This window comes from Aplidium turbinatum, chromosome 16 (genome assembly GCF_918807975.1).
Source record: "Aplidium turbinatum chromosome 16, kaAplTurb1.1, whole genome shotgun sequence".
Taxonomy (NCBI): domain Eukaryota; kingdom Metazoa; phylum Chordata; class Ascidiacea; order Aplousobranchia; family Polyclinidae; genus Aplidium; species Aplidium turbinatum.
In genome coordinates, this window is record NC_137487.1 from 4,552,406 (window position 1) to 4,579,400 (window position 26,995).

Genomic DNA, 26,995 nt, shown 5'->3' on the forward strand with positions numbered 1-26,995 from the left:
CACATACAGACCCGGATTTAGGGGGGCAGAGGGTGCAGTTGCCCCGGGCCCCCCGACATGGAAAAATGCGATTTTGTGTTATTGTTAGCATTAGCGGTGTGGGTGACTTTCAAGTTACCTTGTAAAGTTTTTCGCACGGGGGCCCCCCAATGTAAAAGTGCCCCGGGACCCCATCAGCTAAACCCGGTCCTGCCCACATAGTCGTTAGTCAAAAAAATAGTCGTTAGATTATTCTACTAATAATTTAAGAATAAGTGCTTGAAAGTGTGAAGGTGTTTTGATAAGCCAGAAATTTTTCATGCCCAACATCCCATTTAATTGCCAAGCAACTGATTTGTCACTTGACTCGCCGTGTAAAAATACCTACCCACGTATGATACACAAGAGCAAAGTGCACTTTAAGAAACTCCACACAAAAAACTGCGTGGTATCCTGAGTGAATGAACGTTCGGCTTTAATACATTTTTCACCTTTGCAAAGCATGGGACATCTTGATAGTGACGTCAGCCTCCTCCTCATTGCTACCTGAGACTAAGCAATAGTGAGTTTGACAGGCCTGCAGTGGTGAAATATAAACTGGATAACTTCACAAATGTAGATACAAGCGACTTGTTTTGGCTTGATGCTCAGGTTTTACTGTGGAAGTAGAAGTTTCTCACGAGCTTTCGGAACACAGTACCCTGGTCAGTGGTCATGTGCAATGACGAATGGTGTTGGAGTCAGTGTGTCTTGTTTTATAAAGTTCTTTTCTTCAACACACTGACTCCAACACCAGTCGTCCTTCCACATGACTAGGGTACTCTGTTCCCAAAGCTCGTGCAAACCCGTAGCATCATGCTGCTAAGAGTGAAACTCAATCTTTTGCATAAGCTGGATTGCTAAACAGCGAAAAAACTTTGAACAAGAAGTGAGTTTAGAAGCTACTCCCCGACACGTTAATTTTTGTGGCCTATTTAATTCTAGTTCTTTTTTTTCACTGAAATTTACTTATTATTAAATAAGTGGTAGCCTATTAGACCATGGGCCTACTGTGTAGTGGTGATGTAAGGAATTAAAACTTTAAGGACTACCAAACAGCTCTTGTTTATCATAAGTTAGCCTACTGCCATAACTTGCAGTAGTCTAATGTTAACCCTATATTGCCCAGGCAACTGATGAGATTTTTAGCTTAGTAAAGGCCAGTAGCATAGCAGCATTTAAAGAAATCTTCGCACTGAGATGGCCTATTAAAAGCTTTGGCTTATTTCTGATAGTTTTGCATAGCCTACTAATGTAGGCTAGAGGCTTTGAAGCACTGACGCAAACCCGGTCATCTAGATAGACAGATTAAAGTTCCAGTCTGTTGATGAAAAGGTTGCGTTGCCTGTTGTGATTCATTTCATCTCCTTGCTGTCTGTAAAGGGAGAGTTGCCCTGTAGGCTATGCGTTGCTCAGGCCTTGAGAGAGGTGAATTGAACAAACAGATTCATGATGATAGCCTACGACATAAAAATTAGTAGGAGTAAATAATTCGAATAAGTAGGCTACTTAACCAAATGTCTAATATCGCCCTTCTTACCGTCGTACTCAGTCGCTCAATGACATAGCTAAACAGAAAACTTTAGGGGAGAAAAAGCAACTGCCATGAAGCAAACATTTGAAATAATGAGTTTGTTTACAAATATAGCTGCTGAATGCAGCCAAACCTTTATGAAACGTCATTCAACATACAGGCTAATACTAGCTACAATGTCATCAAGACGCTGTAATAGTATTTAAAACCCGTTTTTGTAGGGGCAAAATAAAACTTTGGACAGGCGATTCCTTCGTCCCTGCAGTAGCTTACATTTAATTTCGTTTTGCGCTTTATGATAAATTTAACTTTATTTACTTAGTTGTGATAAAGACTAAAGATAACAAATTTTTTTTTTTATTAGATTATGCAAATTTTTATGAAATGAATTTGAAAGTTTGTGTTCCCGTTTTTGTGATGCTGTCTTTGCCTAAATCCATCTCTACTGGCAATGCAGAAAATGAAAAATGCACCTCAATTGAAACCTTGGAGCAAACACTTGACATTCTAAAAAGTAGGATACTAAAGAAATTAGAACATACTAGAGTGAACTAGGCTTAAACATTACTGTCAAGTTAAGTACCGTAGCCTACTTACCTTACATTCTTTAGTCTACCTACCTTCCTTAGCTTACCTACTAGAATAGCCTGCATGCTTTACAGTATGAGCTGGTATATAAATCTGTAGGCTATTAATTAATTAATTTTTGCTCAACAATAAACTTCTTTCAATGGCTTGGAAGGTGCTTATAAAAGAAGGTCATCAAAGACTCTTATTCTAATTGCCTGAGAGCCTACTTCGCTTACATTTTTGAGTGAGTGCTTTTTTGCTTGACGACGACACCCAGTGAGCACCAACCATGAAAATATCGTGGCTCACAAAACTGAGCTCTTTGTGTAAAACTTTCTGTTGCATTTGTCAATGTAAAGTCAAGAATATGATGGAATCCTATTGTCAGGGAATGCGATGGGATAGAATGGAATGGAAGATGAAATGGAATGAAATCATATTTTGCGATGGAAGATGGAAAACTTCAAAGATGAAATGGGATGGAAGATTTGGATGATGGGATGGAAAACAAACTTCTACCATTAACTTTCTAACACGGTTTTTTGAAACATAAAAAAATTGTAAAATAACTTGAGTAAAAGTTGCTGTTTGATAACGTTTCTTTAACTGAAATAATTCGATTTGCGTTTCGCGTTAAACCAACGCGATGGTTATTCGAGAAATCAACAAACCTCACAAACTTCCTCGTGAGTAGTATAGTTTCACTTAGGTACACTACTTCTACTATCAGGCCCGTAACTAGGGGGGGCGCAGGGGGGGGCGAAGCCCCCCCTGCAAAAATGTTGGCACCCCCTGGAAAAAATTATGTTAATTTGCTCTGTCGCTGACTTTTCAGTTTTATACTCAATTTTCTTGTGTTGTTTAATTGTAAACATTGTGTGTTTAATGGTGTGGTAGAATGTTGTCTCTAAAACAAAGTTTGCCTAATTTTAAACGAAACTGCATTAAAAGAGCGAGTTTTGCCAATACCAACATTTAAATATTTCAGCCAGGAATTAGCAACAAGAAAATATAGAGACTTAGCTTTATTACCGAGAAATGCCCTAGAAAACATGATCTTATCCTTTTGCTATACCACCGGACAGCACCATTTTACAGGAATATTCATACCCATATTTTTGTTGAAATTGCTCTCAGAATGCACCAAATTCAAAATAATTTTTCAAAATTTTCTGGGGGTGGCCCCCCAGACCCCCCGCTGCTGGGTGTCGCCTTTGGCGAAGACTCCGTCGGGCTTCGCCCGCTGGCCGTTAACCCCCCCCCCCTTTTAAATTCCTGGCTACGCCACTGACTGTTTGTCTGTTTCTATAATAAACTATTCTAATATAAACGTTGTATTAAGCCTACGATGAATGTTCTTGCGTAAATATAGCCTACCCACATTGTGTACAAACGTCGTTTTCGTACATGATACGGAAGGTAAAAGTTGGGCCCCCTCTACAATACTTTTTGCCCCCCCTGCTGCTCCAAGCTAGTTACGGGCCTGTCTACTATCCCTAGTTTCACTTCAGTCATTTACTGTAAATACACTACATCGCTCTTGAACCAGTTTTGTGAAAATGTGAACAATCAACCAGACAGTCTGAGAAACAATAACATTATGTGCAGCAAGCATAGTAGCCTACTTTGAAAACCGAAGCAACTAATTAAGTTCTTCTGACTATGCGTCTCACTATAACGTCACTATGTACGCATAGGTTTTGCTTATATATGTAACCTTGTGTGTTCTGTGACTTGTGTTGTGTTTATGAATATGGGCCTGTCTCTTTAGTGCCTGATGCAAATAAATAATAATAATAATAAATCTACTAATTAAGTTTATTTCAGTCTATAGCTTCACATACCGTTACGGTGCATTTGAAAAAACTTGGAGACAAAAATAATAAGGCTATATCAATCGCATAGCCTACCTTTTTAGCCATATTGAAGCTATATTTTGAAGCACAAAAAAAAACATGTGGTTATCTGAGACAAGGCGCCTCCACAAATGTATACAGTACAAAGCTAAGCATTAAAATAGAAAGTAGGCTTGCCTCGCTATAAAGCTGAAGCCTGGAGTCGAACCAGGGTTGCATGATTGAAAAGGCGCCTTGTTAGCTGCGCCATCCCATCATCCGATTTAGCATAAGCAATGCAGAAATCAGAAAATTTGCGGATGGAAGATGGAAGAAATTTTGAAGATGGAATGGTAGATAGAATGGAAGATTTGTATATTGGAATGGAAATGAGATGGAAGAAAATCTCAGGATGGAAGATGGAAAAACCGTATTCCCTTCCATCCGTACGCCATGCTTCCATCCCATACCCTGCCTAGTGTTGCAGTTCTATTTACGATTTATGTCCTAAAACAAGGAAAAAGTTGTGAAAAAAAGAAATAGGTCGTAAAACGGAAATATGCATCTCTCCGACAACTATTGCTTTCACTAAGAAAGAAAAGTTAAATAATCTACCTATCTACTGTAAGTTATTTGAACAATAGGCTACTGCATGAGTATTCATTAGTTTTCGAAAATTTGCGTTTTTCTAACCATATCTTTGTAGCATCAATTCTAGCCATCAAGCTTCCTATAACACATTTTATGACAAACCTATAGGCTAACTGACCATTTTGCTCTCAGATAAAGGGATACCCAAGAGCCCTAAATATTTTTATCTATTTTTTTGAAAAATCTACAAAATCATCCATTTTTGACCTGTGTAATACTTTAATTTTCTAATTGTAATTTTTTGATTGAGAAGTATAGGATTTTAAAACCCCAAGGAATAGAAACAATTTTATTATTCCTGACGAACGCATTGGCCCACTCTGGTCTTAGACTTTTAAGCATATTTGTCACGTAGCCTATTTTAAGTGGACTACAACATTTCCAATTTTTTTGTATATTTTTAGGTAAATTGATTGATTTACTTCCCTCTCAAGTATCGCAAGGCAAAGATCTGATCTCGCTGGCAAAGGCGCTTGCAGGTGTGTTACTGTAGCACACGACCATATCCATTTGCCTTGTTTGTTTTTTTACCTGACCAATACTTGGTAGTGCAATTTACATTTGGCAATTTCTTAGTGTAACCGTGGCTATGCAGGCTAGTAGTTTTAGGGGGCAATTATTTCATATTTAAACAAAACACAATGATGTGTGAAGGTTTACAATGATTTAAACTTGCAAATACACCTTGAATCAAGTTACTCTTGTTTGTTTTATGGAAAGCAATCGCTTCAATCGCCCTTTTCCCCTCTGGGTCCGCCACTAAATCTGGTCCGCCATTAAACCTGGTGCGACTTGATTTGTCGTATTTTGCAGATTTTTACTTGCGCTATTGAAACTGCCTGACTGAAAGTTTTCTATTTTTTTTTACTTTATGCTGACTCGTAATGAAATAAAACCGCTTTATTACCTTGGGGAAGCATTAAAAATTAAAAAAGCAAGTTAAAAAGCAAGTAAAAGACGTTCAATCAGACTGTTAGCAAGCGGCAAACAGTCTGACTGAAATCTTATAAATCTAATTGTTTTTGTTTTCCAAAGTTTGGTAACGTTAAAAATCTAGTTACCCAACTTGTCCCCTGGGAAAGACAGTAAAATTATATCAAAATATTATTTTTCGAGTGTTTCATTCAGACAGTTTCCAAAAATTGAAAAAATCTGGAAAAGTCTGCAGCATATAACGAATCAAGCCATATAGCCTATCTCTGGTAGCCATGGTTTAACGTAGGTCTGCGTAGTCACGTGTTGCTTTGAATGTGATCATAAAGTTCTTGTAACTAAATTAATTTTCACTGATTTGTTTAAAAACAATACAAACAAAAATCTCCAATCACTGAAAATCATTTTAGAGCAGCCACCTCCAGACCAGGACTGGTTTTCTCCGAAGAACGGATACCAATACATGCTGACGTCAGAAAAAAAGGATTGGAATGGGAATCGAGCCTTGTGTCAAAAGATGGGAGGAAATTTAGCTGCTGTTGGGATGCGAAATGATAAAGCACGAGAGTAAGTTTGTGGCTAATTGAGTTTATAAGTTGCAATAATATTCGTGAGTGTAAAAATAATCTAAATCTTGTTGCTCAGAGATATTCAGTGATTGATAAACAATCTTTTCCGAAGGCTTTTCATAAAGTACGTTATTTTTACAATAAACTATTTAAATTTCAACTCTACTAATTACAAAATTGTTGGAAACAATAGAAAATTGGCCCGATTACGTGGATGTTCATTTATTGCATAGCCATGGTAGGCTATTATTATAGTTTGATATTATAAGTTGTTCATAACATTTCTAGGCAGCTGCACATAAATTGGACAAACCTGACATTGATGATATTTGGCCAACCAGTGGTTAGATCGTGTCTAATAGACCCAAATCTGTTTGAGTAAGAGAGTTCAAATATGCCGCTATGTCTACAAGGAATTTGTCTGTAGTTACCGGAATAGAAAGTAGCCTACAAACTTCAGCTGGCAATGCAACACATTCTCCCAATCTTTAGCCATTAATTTCCCAAACAACGAATTGTTTCAGCAACTTCGATTAGTTGCTTTTCTCAGATGCAAAGTGAACTGCTTCGGGATTATTATTGATCTGAAATCGTGCTAAAGCACAATATAACCTGATCATAAGCACAAAATTAGAACAAAACAGCAAGATATAAAACGTGTGTGCAAACTATCCTTAACATTGTATAAGCACAGCTTTAAACTTAAGAACATTAAAGTACACAAATCTTGTTAGCACATTTAAAACTAAAACCACTAACTTTAATTTATACGCTAAATGTTACACCAAATTCATTACAAATATTTCAGATAGAAAGAATACAAGTTTGCAGTAGTCTGGGGTACGTCCTGACAAGCATGACACCTCAGATGGTTGGAAAGTGAATGACATACTTGACATGTGTCCTCTGCCAATGTTTCTTCTCTATTTCTTTCTAGATTCTGCACCTTTTTTTTCTAAAAGTTTATCGTGAACTTTTCCACGGTTGCCAAGCTATTGTACCTTCTTACTATGAATGCTGTTTCTTGAAACCCGGCTCACTAGAGCATTGCAATTTCACAATGATGAAAAGCTATTTCTCTAAAGTTCTTGATCAATGTAACCTTTAACTCCTTTTGAAAATGCACGCGGCTTATCAAAAAAAAAGTTTTACATTTTTCAATGAATTCAATGAAGTGGGAGGCTAATTGCCAATGTGTGAGAAAACGTGAAAATCTCAATGCGATCACAATATATTCAAAAGGAAGCTGCCCATCTCTGAGGCTACTTACCATCTTTGACTCGACAAAGTTCTCGAAGTATTTTGTTTTAGCAGAAATTTTATTCTGACAGACCACATACCCTTACTTTTTAGTCCAGACAAGTGAAACAACTTATCCCTTCTTTAGCGGCTCACAGCAGCTTAGCACGATGTTCATTGCGATTAGATCAGTTTTGTTACATTGACCAGGGCTTCCCAAACTGGCGGTCGCAGAAAGTATACCAATTTGCACAAGGTAGCCTACTGCATATTAACACTTCTGTGCAAGATGCTGTGACAGTTATTAACTTTATTAAGATTGGCGCACTCAATTTGGCGCCTGTATTTTTGAAAATTTATAAGGCAAAATGGAATCAGAGTTAAAAAATCTTTTACTGCATCGTGAAGTGAGGTGACTTTCAAAAGTTAAAGCTTTAAAATGGCTAGCCAATTAACATTGAAAACCGAAATCGTGATTTTTCCAACAGCATAAAAATCAGTCTTATTCCACCAATTTCGCAATGACATCTAGCTTTTGGAATTATGCCGAATGTCAGATTTGCTTGAAAAACTGAACGAATTTAATTTGTCCCTCCCAGGAGAAAACATTAATATTTTGCATTGAAATCAAAAATTGATGCGTTCTTCAATAAACTGAACATCTGGATACCAAAATTTCAAAATTATTTATCTGAAATGTTCTCACTTCGCCTACCGTTCCAACCTAAACAACATTAAAACCGCCTTGAAACCTGCATTAACAAACACCGAGCCACGGCTAGACTTGCTTTGTGGCAGAAAGCAGTCACACCCATCACACCGGATAAATGTGTTTGCTTTTGTTTCCAGTAGGCTGCCCATAGGCATCGTTGTGATGGTCAGAAATAAATAAAAAAACAAAAACAAACTGAACTGAGGGCCGGTGAATTGTTTTTGGTTTTCGTTTGATCTAAGCTTTTTAATAAATATCACAAATGTATATTTTACACTGGTCGTCGTTTTAATCGTAAGGGGTCGCGAAAAATTTTAGGAGATTAAAATGAGTCGCGAGCAAAAAAGTTTGGGAAGCCCTGACATAGACTATTACAATACAACACAACACATATCCAAAGTGCTGAGCACTTGAGCAGTCTTCTGCGCCAGGTGATGATGACATAGTATTCGACATGCATGTGCAGATGGCAACCTGGATATTGGTTGAGTAATTGATATGTTGGACTCACAAATGAGTTACTCACACTTATTCAGTGTGCAAGGAAATTTCTAAAGTCCTGTCTATCCAAGCCCAGTAGATGGAAACACTTGTAGCAATCGCACACACATTACGTGGAAAACATCGACCTCAAACAGATTTTTCTATCAGCGCTTTGTAGTTATTATTTTTCATCAGTCGATTGTTGCTTTGTACTGCTTGTCTTTGCAATAAAATATTCTTCCAGAATTTCAACGTATTATCACGTGGTCGATGAAGACAAATTCATCATATTGTTTCGACGATATACGCAGATTAAAAGAAAACACAGGAGAGTTGCCTATTACAATCATGTGTCACGCAGCGCTAACCCAGACAGAAAATCGGTCGTTTTTCACATTGATTCAACGTCTGCAGACGTTATTTACAGTGCAAAAAATGACTGGTTTGCTGGCTGGGAAAGCGGACGCATGCTGTATTGAGAGATTTTCATCTTTACGTTTTATTTGAATTAATTTAAATATGATGGTATACAATTATACATCATCAAATCGATTAAAAGAAGCAACAAGAAGCTCTATGTTGATTGCTGCGCCGGTCTATGGTAATGAACGCTCGGGATCCAACGAGTTGGTTTTAAAACGGCAATGCGCCCACAGAGCATGCTTTCTTGCTAGTCTTATCTTTTGTAAATGTTGACTTTCACTGCACTGATTTGATTGATATGCCTGCACTACAATATAACTGACTGAAACCTCTAATTCAAAGGTTTTTAAATTGCTTCAGCAAAAGTAGGCTACCAGATAAGCTATTGTTAAAATATATTGAGCCATTGTACAACCTTATAAAATTTCGTCTTTGGAACTTCTAGTTATAATCATTTAAATAACACGAAATTATTTTCAGAATGATAGCTGAAGAACTTTTAATTTTAAACACTCCTATTTGGATTGGTTTAGACGACGCAACAGAAGAAGGTCAATTTGTATGGGTGGATGAAGTGGTTGCAGAATCCCTCCCTTGGCGTGAAGGGGAGCCAAACAACGGCCCAAACAGAAATGAGGATTGTGTTGAAATAAAGAAAGATGATTATTTGTTCAACGACCTGTCTTGCACAAGATCTTTGAAAGCGATATGTGAGAAACCATTGATATAACCGCAACTTCTAAAACATTTTGCTAACATAGCAACTGTAGCCTATATCTTCGGCTGCATAGGATGGTGCAGAACCAGGGATGTGCAGAACACACTGACAACATTTTTTGTCTTAACTTGTTTGGAAACTATATCAATATCAATGTCAAAGTCTGACTATATATCAAAGTCAAAGTCTGACTATATATCAAAGTCAAAGTCTGACTATATCAAAGTCAGTGAAGCAATAAACCATCTTGTTTGTTGTTAATTTTACTTTCAATTTCATCAGATGAACGTAGCAACTAGTGCTAGAAACGAACTATATCAATCTATGATCAAACTTATATTTTATTAACTTGTTACTATTCTTGTTTAAGTTGGTTAGGCTATACTTGATAGAAAGAAAATATATCTATTTTGCAGTTAATTTTCAAATAATGAAATGTTGCAAACAACATTTAATTTAACGAATTGATTTCATATCGTGTATCTGTCTTGTACTTTGCTATTTAGATTACGTAGATGAGAATTCAATCAAGTCACTTGTCATGTCCATCTTTTCTTGCGTGTTGGCGTGGTTGCGTAGCTACCTTAGGCCCAGTGGAAGCACAGCATGTCACTAATCCCTTAGGCAAGACACGGCCGCGTGCTTTCGACTGGTGTCGAACCGACAAACAATGTCAGGATTTTATGAATCGCGTATTCACTGACTTCCATCGCATTCTTCTCGATATTATGACGTCAGACATGGTTGGTTGGTTGGTTTTGAATCTTTATCCTCAGACTGACAAAGCCTTGATAAGTTATTCCTGGTAGTTCCGCATACTTGTAGAGGCTCTTGACGCAGGGCCGGTTACCGAGATCGGCAGAGTGAAGTTTTCCGATTGTGGAAGTATTGTTGCCGGGGAATTATTCCATTCACCAGTTACCGCTGAATGGAGAGCAATCCTGAAATGCGTTGCTCAAGCGCACACCCCGAGAGTCGAACTTTGCGCCGCGTGATCTTGAGCGGGCACGTAACCACTGAGCTAACGGGGCAGACAATACCTATCTAGGTTTTGAAGGTCGAGGCTCAAAGTTTTGATGACTTATCTTTAATGAGACCATTCTTTTGTCTTTGTGCTTCACAGGTGCAGTTATAGCAGAAAGTTTTGGATATTTTTGTTACGATATGAGCCAAATATATAAACAGAAATAGGCCACTGAACATTCAACTGCTTTCTTACTAAAGTTTTATTATTAAAAATGCATGGAGAATCAGCAGAGCCCTATTTATGACATTTGCATTTCGCTCTACAACTGTAGAGCATCATTAGTGCCTTGTAATTCTTATTAAAGTTCTAATATTAAAAAATGCTATTGTTTTATTTACGCGATCTCACATGTAAATCGTCGAAACATTCCGCAAATCGTTGCATTCTATATTTATATTTACATCTGAAGGAACTGAACAGACTTTCTCAACCGACGTTGTTATGAAACCCATAATTGTCTTGACCTTATAACTTTAAGGTATGTTAATAACATTGAACGCTGAAATGCAAAAACCAAGGTTTGATGTAGTTTTGGGTAGTTTGACACCGTCCATCGAACCTACTTGATTTCTAATTTTCAATATTTATTTATGATTTTTTTGCTGCGATTTCCACGTTACAGTATTCAACTTATAAGGAATGTTTTACACGTATAAGCGGTTTCTTTTATTTCTGTGACATACATTGCCGAATTTTTTAATTCGGTTCATATTTATTGCATAATGAGCTTATAACTAATTTTGTAAAACTAATTTCTGTATTTGTCTAATAATTTTTTTAAATTTAATGCTTTATTCGAGACGGGCCATTGAAATGAAACTGCTTTGATATGAACGTTATGTAGACTTACAATAAGTTAATTAATGGACATAGACTTATAACTGCTGGGGTATCGTCGATTTCATGGTCCTATACCAGTACACTCAAAATCTTTTTTGTACGGTAATAAAAGAGATTATAAATGGATTTTTTAAATTTTTGTATAAAAGGTAATATTTGTTTGTGTTTTCGTTAGCAGTTTATAAAATCTGATTTGCAGTACTCTGCTGAACGTCCGATAAAATTTTGTGAAACCAAATAGCATGTTTTTGGCTCGCTGACTACAAACGATCAGTGCTTGAAGGTGAGGGTTTTATTTCTATGATGTCATAGTAGGCTATAGTAGCAACCAGTTGAACCAAGATATTTCTCCTAGTTAGAATAGTTAGAACTATATTTTTTGCAGATATAATACAAAAAGGATTGTTTGCATAACGAAGTCTGATTATGGCGTCCGCCTTTTTTTTCTATAAGGCTAGGACTGCTGGTAATTGTATCCGGATTTTGATTTCATTCCAATTTAACTTAATTTCCAATAAGTTACTTCTTGCAATGTGTCCAAAATATCTTAATTATTTGAGATTTTTGTTAATTAAACTCCAGTTATCGTCTACTGTATTTGTTAAGTGACAAATTCATTTGTTTTTCTTTCTGTCTAGCGATGTGTAGCCTATAGTCACCTGTGAGTGACACCACATTTCAAAACTTTCTTTAATTTTTGTCATGTTTGTTGCATGTCCAAATTTCACATCCATATGTGGCAATTGGAAATATGAAAGTTTTGCAGCAATTTTAGTTTCGTGTTTTTATCAGTAAACCTTTGTTTTCACACCGTTGTAAGTGATGTCACAGCTGTTTTTGGCATTGCAATTCGCCTTCTAGTTTCTGTGCTATCATCGTAACTGTCTGTTTCGACACTGTCCAGATAGCAGAAGCTACTTATATTTTCAACAGCATTTCCACCAATGTATAAGCTTGGACAAGTTTCATCTGTTTTACTTATGGCCATCACTTTTGTTTTTGTGAGGTGCAACTGCAGACCATTATTCATTAACCAAAGTGTAAAACGTATTCATCTTGATTGAAAGAATAAAATAAGTTAAGCCTGATTATTTTTGAAGCGACTCACCATTTTAAAACCTAAATGAAAATGTAATTCATCAATTTATTTTTTTCTTCTCACAATATATTACAATAAATCACAAACATATACCATCGAAAATCCCACTCTTTCACGTAGCAATGAGAAAACTCTGCATTAAAACCTATGTCAATATGCCAAATTGTAAAACAAATCGATGCTATTTCTGGCTCCTAAAAAAAGTAGGCGAAGAAAAGAGTTTCTTTTATAAAATTCCCAAAACAGCTCGCGAACTATCAGGAGCTGTAGTTTGTTAATTATCTAAGTTTATTTAAACATCTTTCGCTGTAAAATCTTTCCAGATATCCATCAGGACAAAATTCGAGGAATGTATTTCATTCTTTCTTTCACAATTGGACGACAGATATCACTTGGACGCCCATAAGTGCCTCTGAAATGATCTTGTGTTGTTGATACTCCCTGAACAAATTTTAATTGGTTAGATTTTTATTTACAGTAGTTTTACATCGATAAACTGTCTTTTATTTTGTAAGGAATTAATAAAAGAGAAATAAAACAAAGTAACTTCAGCGGGTTTAACATGATGTATTACATACGCATACACAAATACTGTATAACATAATTAAAAAATAAACTCAAACGTTTTCGACACGTACGTGTGTCCTCATCAGGAATTACATATCTGCAATATGATATACATAAAATGAAAATTGTAAGGTAAATTTGACTTTGCACTATAACTGTATACTAACGACACTCCAGACTGAAAAGCACAAACTGAACGAGTGACACAGGAATGATTACAAGTAAATTATACGGTGGAAAACAGATCACATGGGGTTTGACAAACAATTAGAACACACACAAAAGGAACGATGAGCCTCAGGCGAATAACTGCCGGTTGAGAGACGGATTATTACATTTGATTCTTAAGGCTTCCTTGATCTTAGTCTGAAATTCAGATCTGCCTCAAGAGATTTAAATTGGTCGATCGAGACATTGTCAGTGCACGTTTCACAAGAGGCGATGTGCTCTTTAATTGCACTTTTGGCTTTGCACTTTTGGTTTTGGTTTTGCAACAAAGCAAACTCTCTACCAAAGCTTAATTAATAAAAGCAAAGTGAATAAATTGATGAAGCATAAGAACCAAGTTGATGTTGGTTAGCTCGCTTTTGATTCTAAACAAAAACCGACAGGAGCGTAAATCATCCAACCTTTGCCAGCCATTTAACTTGGGACTGACCCCTATTAGGTCGGTCAAATCGGCTTCTCATCTGGTGAAGATCTGCACCAGATTAAATGACTATCTGAGTAGGCTAGGTAGACTATTTGTGATAGCAGCTTTAAAAAAAACTGCTATTAAGCGATTAAGTGAATAGCTTTATTACAATGAGGCAACCAGCAATAGCGAAGTGGCATCTTGAGCACGGCAGCTATTGACGAGACATCTTTCAGTTCGATTGTGATGCATTGGAAGATATGCTTCACAGATTTTGGTAATGATGCACATCATGGTTTTTCATGTCCAATGGGGAATGGACTCTTCCCCCTCGTGTGAATGTGGTGCAGAAGAGCAGACCGCAGACCACTTCATTAATGACTGTACCATCTTCAAGCCATCTAACGGAGTGGAAGGTCTGCGTGTCATGGATGATGAAACCAAAGACTGGCTCCTCTCTAGTAGCCTTACAGTGTAGTCCGGGAACATCGTTAATCTGGGGAGGTAAAAGGAGATACCCTCGGCCCCTGAGATTCACATGACGACGACGAACTATAGGCTACTCATCTGCAAATCATCGCATGCTGGCAATAGAATCACCTCCAATTTAGTGCCATAAGTATTTTGGGATTGATTTAAAGCGTGTATTTTGTTTTGGTTTGAGTGGAGTAATGGTTTTAATGCTTGATAGTCTACTATGTGTCAAACTTGTTGCATTTTTCCGTCTCTAATAAAATAAAACCTCGCTGGTGGGCGCGACGCTGCAGTCCTAATGGATGTCGCGCCAATAGGCGATAGGTACAGTAGCCTACTTTTTTTTAGAGTTAATGAATCCAACCGCTCGTGTGAGACGAAGTGTGTCCAGAAAAGTTGTAAATTTGTGGATGCATTTTTTTTACACAACGTTTTGTTAACTGTAAAGTTTAACGTTGTTTACAACTGTATGGTAAAAGTCATATTTACAACTGGTTGAAGGGATTATATTCAATATTGGTGGCAGCTGAGTTTGGTGACCTTTTGGTCTTTCGCTGCCATCCTTGTTGTGCGAATTATTTGTGTTTTTGTATATTTTTGTTTTTTATTTTTCGCCAACAAAACAAAAATAAACTGAACTAAACTGAACTATTAAATATACATTTGAAAACAAAAGTAATATTTTAAACTTCTTAGTATATCTGTTGTGCTTAAGCTAAACATTTCTAAGACCACATTTCATTCAGCGGCTTCTATAGTAGAAACAACAATCTCCTGACAACTAGGAGTGTGGAGCCGTTGTACAGTAAAAAAGATCTGGCTCCGGTTCTTTTCAGCAGTGCTGATAGCAACCACATTGCAGCAACAACTACAAATTTCATACATTCAACCTCAGTGACAAAAGCAGTCAGTGATTCAACATTGCTATGCGATGAGAAATTAAACTTGTGGAGGTTTTCTCAGTCACAGCGTAGGTCTATAGATTGCTTCAATACATCACCAATCTATCTTGTCCCATATAAATCAGTAATAGGCCTAACACAATTATTGTATTCTACGAGAATTTGTGCATATTCACTTAAAACTAACATTATATTTGTCAAACCTTAAATCGTGGAGGTGGCGCATAGCCAGGGATAGGCTTGAAGTTCTTTACTTCTCCTATGTCAGAGGGAGAAAAGTGCTTGTAGTCTACCGAGTATGACGTATCACCGCTAATTGGCGGCCATTTTAATGGCTGAAACAAAAGGTTATATTAGAATGACAAAGCGAGGCCAAAAAAAGCGATCTCTCAATATTCTTAAGATTTTTCACAACATTGGTTCACGTCGTTTTCATCTCAACTATTTTGTTACTTTTAAATTTGTTAGCCTACTGACCCTTTCAAGGTTTTTACTTAAACTTAGCATCTTCGTCTAATTCTGAAGCAGCCTACAGTATCTCGTTTTTGGCAATTAGTGAATGCTTCCTTTGTCTCTTACTGAAAAACTTGCAATTGCTAAGCACTACAAATACACCCTAAATCTAAATGTAAACATGCGTTTCTTTCATGCATAAACAACTTTGAATTGGCCGACGAATATTTTACTTTGAGCTTCACTTGGAATCGGATTGGGTTTTAACAAAAACAGTGCGCTATCCATAGGAGCCTATGCAGTTTCCATCAGAAGACTTTTATTTCAGCAAAAATTGAGATACTGTCCAGGATATTTTAAGACACTTCAGCAGTATTCAAAGCATTCAGTAATAGTACAAACATTTCTTTTGAGATCTTTAATGTGTAAGCAACATTTGTCTATATATTTTGAGTAAAATCTGTGATAATTATGACCATATCTGTCAATTCGTTGAATAACCCAAATTACAGGACGAAATTTGATGATATGTATTTTCAATTCAAAGCTTTCAATCCCAACAAATTCGTGATGCTCTCTGAACCGTTTTCGAGCAATGATGACGTCATTTTTTCATTCCGAAATTGTATAGCGCGCTGAGAAGAGTTTTGACATCATGTATAACTTGTTATGTTACCTTTGATTCATCAGAATAATTCACGCATTACACTGTGTCATCCGACAAAGGCATCTGCTCAACTACTGTTGCCCATGCATTGCCCATACATTGCCCATGTATTGTCCATCATCAACTTCACTGTCTTCCAAGCACAGGGTATTGCAAGTTTATTGTTTTGGTTTGTTTGTGGTTAGCAGATTAAAGAAAACTTTTATCGCAACATAAAACGTGATTTGTTTCTGCTGTGATGATCAGAAATAAAAGGGTGTGTTATATCAAAATTAAGCTGTATTTTTAATTAAAATTTTCCGAGGGACATGCATTAACCATTAGGGTGGCTCGTTTTTGAACTTTTTTTTTAAATTCTTTCGGGGTAGTGGGGAAATGGTGCCAATGAGTGAAAAAACAATCATGACAAAATTTGAGATTTGTAAAAAATTGTCTTCAGCCTCCTCATAGGGCCCAAAATCGAAAAATGGGGTCAAAAACGCAATTTTTTTTCAAAAATAGTTTTAGTTTGGGTAGATACAATATTGTTTAGACATATCTAAATAACCTATAAAAAAAAATTGAAGTCATTTGAACTATTCCTTCAGCTTCCTCACAGCTTCTGAAAATTTTCATTTTGCTGAAAATTTCGCATTTTTGTTTGTGGTTACATAACTACAAACTTCGTCAGTGACGTAAATTCAAATAAAAGACGTCACTTTTTCCCACCAAATTAACCCAATTTTATTAAAAAATGACGCAACAGCTCAGGGCAGGTCTATAAAGAGAAATACAATGACGTTTTATAGCTGGAAAAATGTCTAACGCAATTATGTATCATGTACCCACAAACAAAAATGCGAAATTTTCAGCAAAATGGAAATTTTCAGAAGCTGTGAGGAAGCTGAAGGAATAATTCAAATGACTCCAACTTTTTTCTTAGGTTAGTTAGATATATCTAAACAATATTGTATCTACCTAAACTAAAAATATTAAAAAAAAAATTGCGTTTTGACCCCATTTTTTTATTTTTGGGCCCCATGAGGAGGCTGAAGACAATTTTTTACAAATCTCAAATTTTGTCATGAGCGTTTTCTCACTCATTGGCACCATTTCCCCACTACCCCGAGAGAATTAAAAAAAAAAGTTCAAAAACGAGCCACCCTATTAACCATTATACAACATATTTTTGATTCTAACTCAATTTCCTCAAATGTGATTTAAGGAGTTCTGCAACTCGGGTCTTCAGTTGTAAAATTGTCTTTTTGTGTTTTTTAAATTGTCAAAATTGTCTTTTGTGTTTTTTTGTGTTTTTGGTTTTAATATGGACAATGGACAACCTTGTCTGATACAAATAAATAATAAAAATATACATCATCTTGTGCAATAGCGTCATCATAAGCAAGTAGCAGTGTGGTGTAACATCAAGAAAAAACAAGTTTTGATAAAATCCTTTATTAACGTTGAGATATAAGTTTACAGTCTATAAGATCAACGAGAAAGATTATGGTAATGTTTGACTTATTGTTTGAATAATAAAACTTGAAAAACCTTGTCTCTCAATTAAATTCAAATACTGGCATGAAATAGCAAAACCAAATATGTAATAATAGAAAGAATTTAAGCTCAATCAAAAAAGAGATTTTACTTACGACAGGTTGTTTTGGTCCCAAGGGCGGTCTTTCATAGTCTTTTTCTTTTCTTGCGTGATGACAGTTTTTGTATTTTGCAGAACCTTGGAATTCTTGTCTTTCGAAAACTTGCAAGTTATCTTTTGGGATCCAGAGTTTCGGTCTTTCAAGCTAGATTCATTAAATTACTTATAACAAAAACATTTTTAAAGTCTTAAAAATCATAGCTGAAATTTTAGTGGACTTCTCTTTTATGCGTTCTGCAACTTATATTGTTTATCTATCAACTCTCAACAATGCATGAATGGCAATCTAAAATTAAATTCGAGTAAATATGGCAGGTGCAGTCTACGTTTTTGTATTTAGATAGGCTAAACGAGATCATTATTTTCTAAGCCAAATTTACAGTCTTTTTCTCTCTAAAGTTAGATTATTAACAATGTTTAAACAAATAGAGTGTTTAGAGTATTTATATAGGCTATATGATGCAAAACAGTGATGTTTCCTGTACTCAAGTTTGTCCTAACGCTTTAACATAAACACTGTAGAAGGAAATTTTGCTTGATTTTCAAACTAAATCAACTGAATATTTAATTCTCGAACAAAGTTTTTTTTTAAGCTTATTCATTGATATTGTCAACGTAGGGTTACAAAGTTGTGGATATAGGGTGGTACTGGTAATGTTGAACTCCAAACTTGTGTCTAAGGTTTCTGATATCACGATCATTGTTAATTTACTGTTCAAAATTGCAAAGTTAGAGGAAAACGAGCTTCTCCGTTGTGTGTCACAGCGGCCGCAACTCAGAGCATCACCTAAGCTCTTGCTCTAACGTTGAACTCTGCTAAATCCTGTGGTGCAGAGCATCTTACTTTTAGGACAGGGCATTGGACAAGATGTTGCATCGTTTGCTCCTGTCCACATTTACAACTTGTGCTCCTAAAGAAATACCCCCAGTGTCGCATCAACGACTTACATCTTCCAATACCAGTTCGTAAGCGGTTGAGGCCAATATTTCCACGGTTCACGCTTTCCTGACAGGAAGCCCTTTTACCAGAGAGAGCTCCATATTAGCCGATGTCAGCCCGGCTGCCGGTCCCTTCTGCCATAATTGAACAGGCACAATGGCGGTCAGGGCCGGATTTAGCTGATGGGGGGCCCGGGGCACTTTTAGATAGGGGGGCCCCCCTGCAAAAAAAATTTTCGCGCCTACGGCGCGAAAAAATACCTCTGCGTCTACAGCAGCATCAATCCAGCACTGCACAGCATTTTGCAGAAACTTCAAAGGCTGAAAGGAAGAAAAAATAACACAAAATCACATTTTTTACACGTAGGGGGGCCCTTCAAAAGTCGGGGGGCCCGGGGCACCTGCCCCCTCTGCCCCCCCCTAAATCCGGGCCTGATGGCGGTGACCTCTAGATCGATCATCCATCTTCGCGGATGAAGCGAATTGATCATCCATTATTGTGTATGCATTAAAACTATCATGGTGCAAGTATTTGCAAGCATTTTGTCAGTTTGACGTTCAATGTCCTAAACATAGGCTACCGTACCTCATAAAATTTCACCATACAAAATTCCCAGAGAAAATACTTGTCAGACTTTATGACCTTTCACACAGATTTTTAATTGTCCTACTCATTTCTTCATCTTTGTTTTAAAATAATTTAAAGCTTTCATACCTTTTTATTTTTTTCTGTGTAATTTTCTCGGTATAAAGTGCTGGTATCGAAAGGAATTTTTGGCCGTTCATATCTTCTAGCATGCTTCAAGCATTTAGGTCTTTTGTAGTATCCCTTATGACAGGGATATTCATCCTACAAATCAAAGTAGTATTTAATAGAAAACCAATGCATATCAAGGATTACAAAACAAAATATATTGCTAAGTATTCAAATCAGGGTAATAACCTTAGGGGAAATAACTTATACAAGAGTCTTGTTTGTTACCAGATGAGTTTATTCCGACAATAATCCTCCATTTGTACATTCAATGTAGCCTAACTGTAAATCAATGTAAAACTAACAGATTTTGCTTTTGTTATTGACGTATTATATCGAACAGACTACGTAGTTGGAACAGTGACTTACAAAAAAAACGTTTAAGTAGAAAGTCACACATACTGTACCTAAGGTTAACATTAATTCAACAATGTTTTTTTATATTACTGAAAGTTAGTCGTTTATGTAAAGGTGGGTTATTGCCCTACAAGAAATTATGCTTTAAAAGCCTTTTAACGATTCACTTTAACATGTTTGTGATCCAATAACTGCATTGGCTCAAATCAGCCTTGACAAACAACTGCAATTAAACGTTTGCAAACGTTGCATCAATGTAAAAAAACGACTGATTTGCTATCTGGGTACAATCGCCACTCCCGCTTTGCATCCTACAAAAGTTTTGTGAGTAGCCTACTACACCAATGCATCTGATGCCTGTGTTCGTCATTGAAATTATAGACAATCAACTCTTGCAGGCAATGAGTTGCAACCAGCGGATACCATATGTTAACAAGCGTTGCATGAATATAATTAATATTAAACAAACATAATTAAGCAACAACACTTCATTTAGCATTACAAAAACAAAAAAAACAATAAGTGAACGTTTTCGGTTATGCACATAGTTCTTTTCAAGCCTATAAACAAAATATTGTGAAGAAATACTAAAGAATCATACAGTATCACAGCAAAAATATGGTCTAACTCTAATTTAAACATTTGAGAAATTGCTGAACTTGCTCACACAAAATGACAACTGACAAGATTACGCAGCACAACAGTTCAAGTATTTCACTATTCTGTTTTGTTTGTATAAAAATAAAGTGTTGCTTAATGCTGAGTTATGTATGCATATGGTTTAAAAAAGTAACCTCTCTACCCAAATTGTGTAATTAATATTTTTAACGAAATTCAAGAATAAGTTTTTTGGTAAGTTACTAGTGGCACCAAATTATTCAAGCAGTATTGTCTTGTGTTTACAAGTAATTGACAGGACTAAATGCAGTTTCCAGTTTAAAAGCGACTTTTACAAATCAAGCCGAGTGCTATGAAATGTACATGGGATTGTGGGATCGAAAAGTTGTTGAAGCATCATTAGTGAACATGGAACGAGGGTGGCTTGGTGTCTGCATAATTGATTGTCTAATTTCTGTTGGGCTACGCATTGAAAAGTATAAACTGCAACGAATCAGCGGTTTCAAGTTAATTCTTAGTAACATTAACATCTTCAAGCATCCAGTCAAAGATTAATTTTTTTCTGGTACCTTTGAAACATTAGGCCTATCGTGCTTTCCAAAAGAAAAAAATACTTGTTTACCTGAAAAGTAGACCTCTCAGCGAAGGCTATCTTTGGATTATCTGGTCGCCATTTCTCGTTCTTATTCGCTTTACACGTAGCATGATGGTAGCTACGAGATGGATTTATCTTTTTTGTTGTGTAGTCTGCTTGCTGTGTTGTTTGCAATTCCATTGCTGATTGTGAGCGAGACATCTCGCTGCTATGGATGATGGGACTTCGACGGTAGCAACCATCGGGGTACCTGAATCACATTAACGGCATGCTTTGATATCGTTGAGGTCACATTCAACTGATCGTGTTTCTTATATAGCCTAAACACTCCATTGAAATAGCTAAATGTTACACCAAAAATATGCAGTTCAAAATATATAAAAATAACGCACTATAAAATAAAAATATAATAGAAGTAGACAGAATGATATACATTTTCTAGTTTATTAAGTTTAGTTTATCATGCAACCCTGGTTCAGCTATTGAGATGCGCGCTTGAGCAACGCATTTCAAGGACAGTGGATTATTGGGTGAAATAATTTCCAGACAATAATATTGCCAATCTCGGTGACTGGGCCTGCGTCAGTGGTTCAAAGTTTTCACACCTACAAGTATGTGCAACTACCAGGAACAACCCTTCAACCCAAAGATAAAGATTCAAACCAACTTACTAATTAACAACAAGAATTAAGGCTTTAAAATATTGTTGCAATATATTGATCAGTTAACAGTTTCATACCTATACGATTCTCTTGACATTGTGGTAAATGAAGTTTTTTCTTCAGGCGAGGGCATAATCATGTTTTCAGGCGTTTGTATCTGGTATCGCCTTGCCGCGGTGAGTTCATTTGCAGTATAAGGCCTGTAAGCCTCTCGATTCGCAGATGTTTGGGTCGTCTGATCACAACCCTAAAGACAAACTGTTGAGTTGAACTTATGACGTAATCAACTTCCAGTGTTGCAACCAAGGGCATAGTCAGGGGCAAAAAAAAGGGGCAATTGCTCTCCTCCTTCCGAAATATTTTGTAAGTTATATACAACCGACTAACTGGCTTGTAAAATATTGAAAAGCTGTGGAAAAATTTATTAAAAGAAAATGTATTTCTTTGATCAAATTTATGCGTCATGTGGTGGATTCGTGGAGATCTACTCAAGAAATGTTATCTGGAAGTTCTTTTTTTTAAGCATCTTGCAAATAATCATGTTTATTCCGTAGAGAGCACGTTTAAAATTACTTTTGAACTTTCAATCTGAAGAACAACATCTCACTTTCATAGGATGCAGCTGAGAAGGTGGCGGTATCAATGGAGAACGTACTTCAGTAGGCTTATACGTGTAGCTGTCATTGTAAGTAGTTTTTGTGCACATTCTTCCACCACAAGTTTTTCTGCGATGAGATAGCTTTCTGAGAAATAAAACAAATTTTATGTTGTCATTTCAAATGTAAATTCTAAATCTAGAAGCAAAATGTTGGAAATGCCAATCCAATCAGATCAAAATGTAACGAAACCAAAATGCAGGCTAGATGCTAAACTCATTTTCAGCAAATGTTTCATCTTCAAAATAAAGCAGTTTTGAAAATTGCATAACAATTTAAGATTGTGCATGTAGATGCTAAACTCATGTTTAGCAAACGTTTTGAAAACTGAAATGCTTCATCTTCAATTGTAGAAAAAGAATATATTGTTTTTCAATAGCACTGAAAATGAAAATAGTTTAGTTTTCGAAACCAGATAACATTACATGAAAGTGTTTTCTGTTGAAATATAGAGTTCTACTGGCAAGATCACAGCTTCATCGCCTCCAAGAATGGCCAAGGACAGGTCAAAAATGGATGATTTTGGCAAAAAATGTCTAAGACTCTTGAAGCCGGATAGCTATCCCCTCATCTGAGAGCAAAATGGTTTTCATATTCGAATTTCTCGTATTTAAAACCATGGGATTCGATGCAAAAGGCTAAAAAAATTTAAAGAATTTAATTTTGAATAGGTTTCATCTGTGGTAGCCTACAAAAATGTGCTAGGCTACTGGCCCAAAAAGGGTTAACGTGTGATGGCGGCAGTGAAAAAAAACAGGTTTGATAAAGGTAAACGGAGTTCATTTTCGGATTTCTCACCCTCGAAAACTTCCAAAACTTCTCTCATCTTTGTTGCAGAAAAATTTGTGTTGATAATTAGTTTAAAAATTAAGTAACTTAGTTGTGGAAGTAGGTTCAGTCCCACAACAAAGCGGGAAAAAATAATTCGTGAAGTTTCAAGTTAATATGTAGACGTAGGGCTCTTTGGCTTGGCTTGGTTTGAATCTTTATCCTCGGAGTGACAAAGTGCCTAAAATGTTAATCCTGGTAGTTTCGCATACTTGAAGAGGCTTTGAACCACTGACGCAGGGCCGGTTACCGAAATGACAGAGTGAAGTTTCCGATTGTTATTGAAGTGTTGTTGTATGTAATTATTCCATCTACAGTACCAGGTACCACTGAATGGAGAGCAGTACTATTGCTCAAAAGCACACCCCGAGAGTCGAACCAGCGCCGCTTGATCTTGAGGTTTCTTCGTGTACAAAGTCAATCGCTTAACCACTGAGCTAACCAGGCTTTAGCAACCAAAAGGGTTCATAAGTCCCACACTTGCCTTCTTATAAATTTCTTCAAACTTTATATTTGACATTGAAAATAAAAAGTAAGAAATATCATAAATGCTGAAACACTGATTGTGAGTTAGATAAAATCGATAGCTTGTAACAGCAGAAACCGTAAAGCATAAATTAAATCTTCAACAAACCTTATCATTACGGGCGCTGTCGTTTTATGTCTTATGTAATTGTCGTTGTACATTGTGTGCAAATTCATTGGCGACTCGCTGTGGCTAATTATGTCCCCATTGGACTTAGGATGAACTGGATGTACTGCTGTGTATTGCCATCTTGGGTAAGACTGAAAACAAAGCAAAAATGTTTGAATCAAAAATAATATGAGGTCTCGTTTTCTTCATCAGATTGATTAATCAGCTGTAGCTGTATTAGCTCCCCTTGTGAACTTCCTCCATTTTGTTGCACCATTCATTGTTGTTAATGGTTTCTACATGTTTTTAAGTTGTGTAGTTTGCCTGTGTTTAGGCATTGTTTCAGTTAGCCGATGTGCAGTTTGCGTAATATTGTCCATAATGTCCAACTGTTTTAGCAGTGTCGTCTTGTTTGTTTGCTTTGCACCATCCCAATCAACATTATGAAGGTTAAGGTCACAAAACAACAAAAGGCGTACAAAAATTTATATCACATTGCACGCAAAAAAGTGGTTTTATCAGTATTTTTTTAAATTGCAGACTCATAATGAGAATTTTTTTTAACATAATCAGAAATTTTCAAAGTCCAATGAGTATTTTTGAAAAGTTGCTTCTAACGGAGTAACAACTAAATTATTGTCATGTGATATCCAGTATAACATGGCAGAAAGAAGATTGTAATTTGATCGTTGTTCTTGAATTAAAACCACTCTGACTGTTCTTTTTTTTTCATTACATTAAAAAACTTCGTGATAACTAAAGTTTTTTTTTTTTTTTTTTACAGAGTTGAGATTTGATAAACAGACTTGAAAGTGATATTACTTTAGAATTAGTTTACATTTATAGCTTTAGTAGAGGGATAGTTTTTGAATATCATAGACAGATAATTAATTAATTGATAGCAACTTGATGGGATTGAATTGCATAATTCAAATGCATATTCACAATTCATAAAGAATTGCATAATTCAAAAAGTTTTTGAATTAAGCAATTCAATCAAGTTGCTATCAATTATCTGACTATAGTTTAATTTTCTTTTGAATTTAACAACACCTTATGTAAAATCGCGTTTTTAAAGTTGGCATCAAAATAAATCATTTGTTTAAAAGTTAACTTTTGTTATTCTAGATTAGTTTTTAACAACAATGAAAAATTTAGAAGCAAAGTTTAGTTTCTACTGTAAGTGAAACATTTTTCGTGACACTCAAGTATTTTACAGCCAATCAAAGCAGTGGATTTTAATCTGCGGGCTATTGTTACCAGCACTTACCGTTGTGTACTCAGAGGCTAAATGCTTCCATACATATTCAGCTTCTTTTTCATCACAACTAACATCGTTAAAATTTGATTCTTGATTAATATGAAGTTTTGTCGTCATCTTATTTTAGTTGCTTCTTCTTTCTAGGTGCTTGTGGCCGTACGCTTCTTATTGGAGGGCACTTTTCACTTCAATAAATTATATCATTCTTTGCGAAATGCTTTTACAACTGAATCCATTTTTACTCGCGTTATCCTTCAAATTGCACTTCTTATATTTCTGCTTGGTTTAGAATTATTGATAAATTGAAAAGTTTGTTTGACATTGTGACATCATAATCAATTACGTTGTGTCTTTAATCAAGAGCCTAAGTTGTTTTGCGTATTCTTCTTCAACAAATTAATCAAGTTTGATCAGCTGCGACCTCTAACAAACTTACATGAACTCGCTTCAATATTGTTCTGTCTAGTTCAGTGTTTCTCAACCTTTTGTGGTTCATGACCCCTTTTAGGTGTTTAATACAGCCTGCAACCCCCTTCCTGCTATGTTTTCTATAGATATACAAATTAGCACAAAAACAAATTTCAATAACATTTAATTTCAAAGAACTGCTGAATGTCACAACTTTTAAAACTGCCGGCACTAAAAATTGTGTCGGCCAGTGTTATCTTTGATAGCTCAATGATGAAATCCAATCTTCAAACTTTTCTGTTGATCCCACTATAGATGGGCAGCACGTGTTGGTGTGGCTGCGGGTGATTTGTGGAGCAATCTATCAATCAATATAATTATTCTCTATGCTCTTTATTGCTCAAACAATGATATCATTGCGCATGCACGTACTGTATAATGCTGCAGATTATTACTCGCAGGTGGCATCATAACTGTGTGTGTATTTTTGCCTTTTTATTTGTGTGTACATCCCCATATTTTGTACAGCGCTGTAAAGCAATTTAACAATTTTGTAAATTTTTTGGCCAAATCGGGCCCAAAAATAGTAAATTTTCGTTTGTTGGCACGAAAGTCAATCATGAAAAACAATGTAGGCTATAAACGATTGATTTCAAGTATTAGGAATGCAACAATGTTATGGGGTCGAAGCTCCCCAGAAGTTGGATTGACTTTGACTGTTGCGCCTCTGGGCCCACCTACTTTTAAAACGTGACCCGACAGTTTATCGAAAGACAATTTATCGAACGACAGTTCATCGAACGACAGTTTATCGAAAGACAGTTTATCGAACGACAATTCATCGAAACGACAGTTTATCGAAACGACAGTTCATCGAAACGACAGTTCATCGAACGACAGTTTATCGAAACGACAGTTCATCGAACGACAATTCATCGAAGGGGCTAGGGGCTAGGAGTTAGGGGCTAGAGGTTAAGAGTTAAGGTTAGAATTAGAGGTTAGTGGTTGGGAGTTGGAGTTTAAGGGTTAGGGGTAGGGGTTAAGGGTAGGGTTAGGGGTTGGGGGTTAAGGGGTAGGGTTAAGGTTAGGGGTTAGTGGTTAGGAGTTAGGAGTTAGTGGTTAGGAGTTAGGGGTTGGGGGTTAAGGGTTAGGGGTAGGGTTACGGTTAGGGGTTAGGGGTTAGTGGTTAGTGGTTAGGGGTTGGGGGTTAGGGGTTAGGGGTTGGGGGTTGGGGGTTAGGGGTTAGGGTTAGGTTTTAGGGGTTAGGTTTTCGATTAACTGTTGTTCCAGGCCCCTAGC

At 36.4% G+C, this 26,995-nt stretch overlaps 2 protein-coding genes across 2 annotated transcripts; one reads left to right on the forward strand and one right to left on the reverse strand.

Moving 5' to 3' along the window:
- The first annotated feature begins 1,936 nt into the window (after positions 1-1,936).
- LOC145785925 (C-type lectin mannose-binding isoform-like) lies at positions 1,937-12,640 on the forward strand. Its single transcript, XM_082597619.1, has 4 exons — positions 1,937-2,066; positions 5,013-5,087; positions 5,952-6,108; positions 9,448-12,640. Exons 1-4 carry the CDS (start codon positions 1,937-1,939, stop codon positions 9,695-9,697), a joined length of 612 nt encoding a protein of 203 aa, XP_082453745.1. The 3' UTR covers positions 9,698-12,640.
- A 36-nt stretch (positions 12,641-12,676) lies between these two features.
- LOC145785805 (uncharacterized) lies at positions 12,677-25,547 on the reverse strand. The gene is made up of 9 exons (XM_082597516.1): positions 25,298-25,547; positions 24,028-24,179; positions 22,517-22,652; positions 21,987-22,156; positions 21,275-21,497; positions 19,639-19,773; positions 17,980-18,129; positions 15,432-15,563; positions 12,677-13,092 (listed from the first exon to the last, which is right to left on the reverse strand). Exons 1-9 carry the CDS (start codon positions 25,403-25,405, stop codon positions 12,982-12,984), a joined length of 1,317 nt encoding a protein of 438 aa, XP_082453642.1. The 5' UTR covers positions 25,406-25,547; the 3' UTR covers positions 12,677-12,981.
- Between the last annotated feature and the right edge of the window lie 1,448 nt (positions 25,548-26,995).